Below are 7,960 nucleotides of genomic sequence, written 5' to 3'. Positions count from 1 at the left end.
TTTTGCCCCAGACACAGAACTGTTCAAGACTCCACGCTTATTTTAAAGCCACAATTGCTTAAAGAGTGACAGAACGTCCTGTCTGAGCAGAGATGCTGCCTCTATTTCTCCTTTTCCTAACAGGTGTATACTCTGAGAAGGCACAGACATTCAGCCTTCCTTTGGGATCTATGAAGGTGTTGATAGAAAATAAAGTGCTCTTTCATCCTTCTTTACAAGGCCTGCCTGCATCTCTATTCATGCAAGCTAATACCTTTCAAATCACTTGCGCTGGGAATACAGCCTGTAAACGACTTCCTCTGCGGTCCTTGCCTTAAAGGCCCAAACAAGATCTAGTGCACTTTTAACTTGAAACAAATTCTGCTTCTCAGAAATCTCAGTCCCTTTCCTTCTGCTTTCAATTCATTTAACCCTTCTAGCCTCTGCGTGGGCCTTCTGCGTGAACTGCCACCTGAACAGGATTTCATCCTCTGTGGGATCCCTGCCTGGCCTCATCCCCAGCCCCTTCCCTACAGCCTCTCCAAAGCCATTTTTCTGGATCCCACTGAGGAGGAACAGCAACTATTTTTAGGCCGCGTCTGTATGCTAAGCACAGAGGAATGTGGCTGAGAGCAGGGCTTGCTGGGAAGAGAGGAGATGGTCTGAGGGCAGGCGCCTACCGCAGTCCCACCGGCGCTGCGGCACGGCACGGCACGGCGCGGCGCTGCCCAGCCCGGCACGCCGACAGCGGACCGAGCTCATCGGGGATCCACCTGCCGCCTCCCGGGGCTCAGCTGGGGCTGACCCCGCCCGCTCCTCACGATCCAAGCGGCCAGAGCTGGGCTGCGTGCCGTGGCTGTCTCTCTGCTACAGCGCAGCCATCTCTGACCGCAGCCTTCCCGTGTCTCTCATCCTTTCCCGAGCACCAGGCCCCTGGCAGCGCTGGACATTAGCGGCGCCGGGGCCCGTACCGGCGCGCACCTGCCCCACAGCCAGCGCAGCCTCCTCAGGGCCCAGGCAGCGTCCCCGGCTGTAGCCCTGCCTCCGCCCGGCCCCTCCCGAGGACGGGGACTCGCAGCCCCAGCCACCCGGCTGCTGGGGGGCGGCCTCGCTGCCGGGACCGGAGGCGGGCGGAGGCCGGGGGCGGGCGATGGCCGGGGCTGGAGGAGGCCAGGGGCAGGCGGAGGCCGGGGGCAGGCAATGGCCGCCCGCTCCCCTCAGGGCTCTCCGGCCCCCCCCACCCCACAGCGCTCCGCGGCGCCCCCTCCCCCCCCGCCTTATGTAACGGGCGGGCGCCGCCATTGGCCGGCGGGGCCGGGTCGCGCGCCGGCAGGGCGGGGCCGCGCGGGCGCCGGGGCGGGGCCGCGCAGGCGCAGCGCCGCCGCCGCCCTTCCCCCCCCCTTCCCCCTCCCCCCCCCTCCTCCTCCTCCTCTCCTCCTCTCGGGCAGGCGGCGGCGGCGGCGGCTGCTGCGGGGCCGCGCGGAGCCTTCTCCACCCGCTCGCCAGGGCCGCCCGGGCCCGACTCCCAGGCCGGGTGAGCGGCGGCGGCGGGGCGGGGGTGGCGGTGGGTGCGGGGGAGCGGGCCCGGCCGTGGCGCGGCGGAGCGGGCCCGCCCCGGGCTGAGGGGGCGGCCCGGCAGCGAGGCGCGCTCCGCTCCCGGCCTGCCGCGGGCCGCCTCCCCGCCGCTGGGGCTCGGCGCTGGGGCCCGCTTCCTTCCTCGGCCCCGCTTGCCGCGGGGCACGTGGTGGGGCTGGCCGGGCTGCGGCCGCCCCCGCCCCGCCGGACCCTCCCCGGCGGCCGCGGCCTCCCTCTGCGCCTCCGCGCCTCGGGCTGGGCCCGGTCCGGGGGCTTCCTCGCAGCGCTGCCGGGCGAGGGCCGAGCTGGCTGCTCCCCCGGCCCGAGCCCTTGGCCGCCTGGCCGGGCGCGCCGGGGTACCTCAGGCTGCTGGTTTGTTTCTGGAAGTGACAGCGGAAGCAGCTGTCGGTGTCCAGTTTTAGGACGTGAAACTCTCTGCGCGGGTTCTGGTTACTCACAAGGAAATGGCCCTGTGTGAGGCATGGAGGTACTGCAGGCTTCAGCCTCGCTGCCCTGTAGTGCCCGTGCTGATTTGGCAGCAAGTTTTTCTGTGGTGTTAGGCTTCCTGTGTGCTCACGCATTTTTATTTCAAAACAGCAGGCCTGTTTGCTGGACTCTCAGAGGGTGTGCCTGATAAGGAAGACAACACTTATCTGTGTTGTGCAACTGACATACAGATTTAGCCTTGTAGATGAACTCATCATGCTTTTAAACGAACTTTGGAATTATTTTTGTCACTTTCTTATTATACTGATAGTCCAAATAATCTTAATTTTCCAGTAATTGAGTATTCACTCTCTGTGTTTCAACTGTGTTAGTGTAATTTGCAGTGTTTAAACCCCTGGATTTTTGGTCTCTGGCATCATATGGAGGGTGATATTTTTAAGCAGATGTTTTTGTTCGTGTTTTCTTATTTGTCTTAACTAAAACCAGTAGTTGCCAAATACGTACAAGCTCAGTGTGGTTGGCTGTTGCAATGTTCTGCTTAACGAGCTCTTATCAAGGGACTGAAATACAAAGTAATATGCAAACAATTAGTGAAAATAATTCTTTTTATTACATCTGAGTATTCTTTTTTATTACATCTGAGTATTTTCTATCAGGATCCCCCCCGACTTCTGGGGGATTACTGTAATGTAGTAAAATAGAACTGAAATAAAGCCTACAGTTCCTTCTAGTGTATGCAAAGCTATTGGCAATATCTCTTCTTTCTTTTTTTTTTTTTTTGTTTGGGTTTTTTTAATGGGAATTCAGTGTTCTCGATGAGCCATGCTGTATGTAAACAGTGTGAGGCCCTGGCTGGGATGTTTTGGAGTAACCGTAGAATACAGTGAAACATAGACCAGTATTTTTAGTCTTATTAACATTCAATGCTGTATCTTATGGAAACTGTTGAATGCCGCATGTATTTCTGTATGCTTGTTAATAGAATCTGTGTTTTCTTGTGTTCAATTTTGTTAGCCATATGGACTTCTAAATTATCCTTTAGAGAAACTGATGGGAGAAGAGGAGGGAACGCTGAAGATATAGTATAATACTTCTGCAGAGGGTTACATGGTGGTGGTAAATACCGTGAAAGAACTGGACTGTGGCCTGAGAGGTGCCGCTCAATCCACAAGAGCTGTTTTCGGTCTCAAGACCATCTTTTTGCTCGGTGTTAAGCACTGTGATGCTCTATGTCCAGAAATTCTTGCAATACTGGTGAATTTCCAGATGTAGTTGATGTGTCATAGAAACTTCATTTTCATAATGGCTTTAAGGGCTTTTCATATGTATTTACTGGAGGTCAGCCTTTGTTTGGATAGGCTGTTCTCCCTCTTGCAGTGGAAGGCCATCTGTCCTTGTGGGAAGGACTGCACGATGGACCTGTTGTAGCCACGCGGTGTGTCTCACGACTACCAAACTTAGAGCAAATGCCCAGGTTCTGTGGAGGGGCAATGACCAACCAGCCAACCTCCTGGGAACATTAGACTTTACTAGTTGTCCTGAAAATAATGGACTTCACTAGCTGTCCTGTGCTTGCATAGTAAGTCTTGTGCTTCTGTGAGAGCTGCACAACTGGATTGTGTGTGGGCCATGAGGGACTGTGAGAAAGATAATAGCAGAAAGTGGGCTGCTGGGTTGTATAACCATGCTCTGAAGCCTACTCTGTTGGTGCGCCCAAATCCTGCCTGGTGTCTGATCTGGGGGTGGGGTGCAAGCTGAATTGGGTAGCCTAGTGGGCTGCACGCAGGTGGAGGATTACTGTTGTAAAATACGCTGTTTTGCTGCTCCCTGAAATGTGACTTTTGTAGCTCGCTTCTTGTGGTGGACCTTCTAATGGCAGGTGGCAATAGCGTTAGCTTCCTTTATGCTGCTGTGTTTTATAGAGTAATGGCTTCTCATGAGGGCAGTTTTACTTCTTTTTAAGAAGTATGTATGCATGTAAAGTCAGCTGAAAATCAAGAAGGATGGCCACCTGTAAAAATAGCCTTGAATAAAGAGGGATGACCTATTGTTCTTGCCATTCCCAACTCCAAAGCAGATCATGAGCACATACACCAGAAGACAGTAATGCGAGTTGGGTAATAGTTTGATTTGCCTTTCCTGGAACATGTTTCAAGTTCCAAAAATAAAGGATGAGTCTTAAGCTTAAAAAAAAAAAAGGACCACCAACAACAAACCCCCTGAATTTTACTGTAGCTGTGGAAATAGAGAATAAGTTTCTATTAACTGTAAAGTAAACATTAATTGTTCTGATTATTGAAAACACTTTTCAAAAGTAGACCTTGCGGCTTTGTAGAGGAAGAAACCTTAGAATGGACTAAATAATTCTGGTGCGTATTTTAAAAAAGATACTAAAAACAGAGAGTCTTTACATAGTAAAGAGCTTGAACAGATGTCTTTTGTGTATGAATTACAGGAGTTGTAGGCCTTATGGACAGAGCGCATGACTGCTTTATGCTCATGGTTACGGCTTCTGAGTCAGCTAGCAGCAGTAGTTTCTCAGATTTGTAGACTAAATGTCTTCTTTTTGTTTGTAGATATGGCTCGTGGACAGCAGAAGATTCAGTCGCAGCAGAAAAATGCCAAAAAGCAAGCTGAGCAAAAAAAGAAACAAGGACATGATCAGAAGGCTGCAGCCAAGGCTGCCTTGATATATACCTGCACTGTCTGTAGGGTAAGAGGATCTGAAGACAAAATATTATTGTAGGCAGGCCTGTCTTCCAGTCTAGAGCAGAATTTTTAGAAGATTATATAGTGGAAACTAAAATACTTCTTAAGTGGCTGTCTAGCTTGTTGCTATAAGCATTTACATCTGTTATGTGACTTGCTACAGATTACTCAGCTGTACTGATAACTGAGATATGAGAAAATCTGAGAGGTCATGTACAGCTCTGTTTTGGGTAGTTATCTTGCTTTTTGAATTGCAGGGGTCTGCATGTGCTGTTAGTATGACATATCAAATGTAAAAAGTGTGAGATCACTTCCTGTTTAATCTCCAAAGGAAACATCTTTTCTTTATGGTAGAATTTGCCTCTCAGAATCACTGGTTATTGATGTTAAGGTAGAGAGGAAAAGTGGTGGTGCGGGAAGCTTTAGTGCAACTTTGATACACAGTAACTTCTACTAGAATAAATTACTTTACAAGAGAAAAGAAACATGAGCACTGATCAGATTATACTTTCCTTCTGGCTGGTCTTCCTGAATGTGCTCGTTTTGGAGCTGAAGGATAAACTTGCCATTTTCACTTAAATGGTCAGTCCCACAATAGATTTGTCACTTTGAACGTCTTAAATAAGATTCCGAATTAAGGGCTGCTCACTTAAGTACTTGTAACAGCTCCTCTTCTTGTGAAATCAGGCTGTAGCACCAATCACTTTGGGCAGTTGATGCCTGCAACTGTGTAGTAGCAATAGTCTGAGATAGCTTGTGCCAAGTAGAGAACCAGTCTGTGCCACGTAACTCTTTGGCCTATTGATAAACAAAAGAAATAGCTTTTGTAAAGATTTGGTTCTGAAAAGGATATACATCTGTCTTTTAGGTGTTGAAAAAGAAAATGGTAAGGAGTTAGGTTTTCTACCCAACCAGCATGTGAAGTGTAAGATCTGCAGGGAGGTTTCTAGCAAGAATAATACTGTTGATGAACATGCCAAAGCAGTGCGATGCTAGTGCTTAAAAGCACCTCTCTGAAAATCTGAGGTTAAATGTTCTCTCTTAATCTGCAGCTAAACTAGTGGTCCTTCTGTCATTAGAGCAGTGTCACTGAGGAGACAATTTCCTTCAGGAAAAAAGAAAATAAAACATAGGGGGGAACAGGTTTTGTAGTATTATTTAACTCTTGCACTGTGCATAAAGTTAAATGTCTCTCTTTAATCAGACACAAATGCCGGATCCCAAGACCTTCAAACAGCACTTTGAAAGCAAGCATCCTAAGACTCCACTTCCTCCAGAATTGGCTGATGTTCAGGCGTAAAGTTGTCTACAGGTCATTACCTTAATTTCTAAATTATTGTCTAAGAAAGGTATATTATGAATCAGGTTTTTTTACCACCACCAACTGGGACTTAAAACTTGCTTCGTTTTCTTTAATATGAAAACTAACTATAGGTTAAAGTTATAGCCCTGAACTGTTACACAGGAGAAGCAAGCTAATTACTTCTGTAGGTGAAAGGGCTGTGGCATTTCACTGTACGTGGAGGTTGTTTTAAAAGGGATTAATGCTATTGCAAATGGTCATCCTTAGAGTTGTAGGAATACTTTATTATTTGGTTCTTGCTTTGAAATGTTAGTTTTGCTTTGAACAAAATATGTATAATAAATACAATCTGTTGCTACAAAACATGTGATGGAAATAGTTGTTTAGTATATTTCAAACAATTGAGCCTTTTTGTTCCTGAAACTATGCAAGTGAAGCTATGCAAGTGAATGCAGTTTTTTCTGCATTCAAATATAAAACTTAACCTCTGTGTTTACTATAGAAGAGATTTCCCAATAGCCAGTTGTTAGGCTGTAACTGAAAGTGGTTATAATAAAAGGCTGAAATGAGGTAAAAAGCAGTATTACGGTATTTCATCCACCTAAAGGTAAACTGCATTGTGTAACAGTTCAGCTTAACTGAGTTATTCTTGTTTTTTATAGGTGAAATCATGGCACCTAGTGACTCTTCTACTGTCAGACCTTACATAACAAACCTGCAGCTGCTTTTCTAAAACTGTTGATCAGCAAAAATGAAGGGGCTACAGAAACATTCATATTTTTATGCCGTTCCCTCTTGGGCTTCATGCAAAGACAATTCTATGTAAATGTACAGTTGTGCCCTGTTTGGAAATCCTGAAAAATCAGTCCATACTTGTTATAAAAAATTTTTTACAATTGTAATTATATTGATGTTCATATTGTGTAAAATAACTCATTTAATAAAGTAGTACTTTGATTTTACAATATCACAGATTAAATCCTTGTAGAAGTTCTGTTTCAACTTTCTGCATTATCTGCCTTATAAAATAATAAAAAAGACAAAGTGGAATTTTCCCCATCCTGCCAAAACGTGAGCAGTATCATTCCACTGGAAGTAATGTACATTACAGTAAATTAATCTTAAGTGAAGAAGGAAGCTGCTCAGATTTTACTGTTTGGTGCGCTGCCTGCTTGAGCCCAGTCACTAGCAGTCAAGTTGTTGGCTCAAGGCGCAGCAGGCTCCCTAGAAGCTGCATGAGAATCGTGAGACTTCCTTCTACATTTTTGTCCTGTGTATTGGAGTCTAATACTGCAAGCCATTTCGAATGGGATTCCTTTACTGTGAGGGATCATGTTCCTTGAAGTCATGCACTGGAGAGACTCGTTATGCTTGTTGTCCTTTGTATTTGGTAGATGGCTGAGGAGGCTGAGAGGTGGCAGGATTGAATGCTTCTAGGTATGCTGGCTTGAAAAATGCTCGCAAATATTAGGTTAAAGCAACTCTGCTCTTAGTTGAAAAATTGATTTGAAAAGGTTTTTTTAATAATATTTTGAGCAGTCAACCACACATGCTCCCCCTCAAATGCATCTGGTTATTTCAGTAGCAACTCTTCAAGAAATACGTAAAATAGCCAGCCATTAATAACCTTTCTTCACAACCAGCTTAAAATAAGCCTGGTGGAAAAGAGCCAAAGTAACTAAAATAATATGGCTACTTTAAGAAATCGGATGTGATTAAAGTTGCATTGACAAGAAAAAGCTGGATAATAACTCTCTGGCCAAGAACATTTGAGCAGCTAAACATAATTACCCTTAAAGTGTTCTGGGCTCAGTTCTAATCCCAGATGCACAGCACAGACGTAGTGGAGAAACATCTGAATTGTGCTAGAAGGTCTGCTATACAAAATCCCATCTTTGGCATTTGGAGGGGGCTTATTTAAGAGCTTTAGTTTTGACCTTGTGGTAA

General features: G+C 46.6%; 1 protein-coding gene across 3 annotated transcripts; it reads left to right on the top strand.

Moving 5' to 3' along the window:
• The first annotated feature begins 1,453 nt into the window (after nucleotides 1–1,453).
• ZNF706 (zinc finger protein 706) lies at nucleotides 1,454–6,980 on the top strand. Of its 3 annotated transcripts, none has more exons than XM_075705627.1 (4): nucleotides 1,454–1,513; nucleotides 4,578–4,714; nucleotides 5,915–6,022; nucleotides 6,676–6,980. In XM_075705627.1, the coding sequence occupies exons 2-3, from the start codon at nucleotides 4,580–4,582 to the stop codon at nucleotides 6,008–6,010; spliced, it is 231 nt and encodes a 76-aa protein (XP_075561742.1). In that variant the 5' UTR covers nucleotides 1,454–1,513; nucleotides 4,578–4,579; the 3' UTR covers nucleotides 6,011–6,022; nucleotides 6,676–6,980. The 3 variants fall into 3 exon arrangements, with proteins under 3 accessions (XP_075561742.1, XP_075561744.1, XP_075561743.1); XM_075705629.1 differs by lacking the exon at nucleotides 1,454–1,513 and adding an exon at nucleotides 1,941–2,041; XM_075705628.1 differs by lacking the exon at nucleotides 1,454–1,513 and adding an exon at nucleotides 2,062–3,580.
• The last annotated feature ends 980 nt before the right edge of the window (nucleotides 6,981–7,960 follow it).

The sequence above is a fragment of the Pelecanus crispus genome, chromosome 2 (assembly GCF_030463565.1).
Source record: "Pelecanus crispus isolate bPelCri1 chromosome 2, bPelCri1.pri, whole genome shotgun sequence".
NCBI classification, from domain to species: Eukaryota; Metazoa; Chordata; class Aves; order Pelecaniformes; family Pelecanidae; genus Pelecanus; species Pelecanus crispus.
This window is presented reverse-complemented; position numbering and strand designations above follow the sequence as displayed.

Bases quoted from the DNA above. Each gene is read 5' to 3' on its own strand.
- ZNF706 (XM_075705627.1), top strand. From the start codon at position 4,580: ATGGCTCGTGGACAGCAGAAGATTCAGTCGCAGCAGAAAAATGCCAAA. The intron at 4,715-5,914 runs GTAAGAGGATCT...CTCTTTAATCAG, and splicing joins ATACCTGCACTGTCTGTAGG to ACACAAATGCCGGATCCCAA.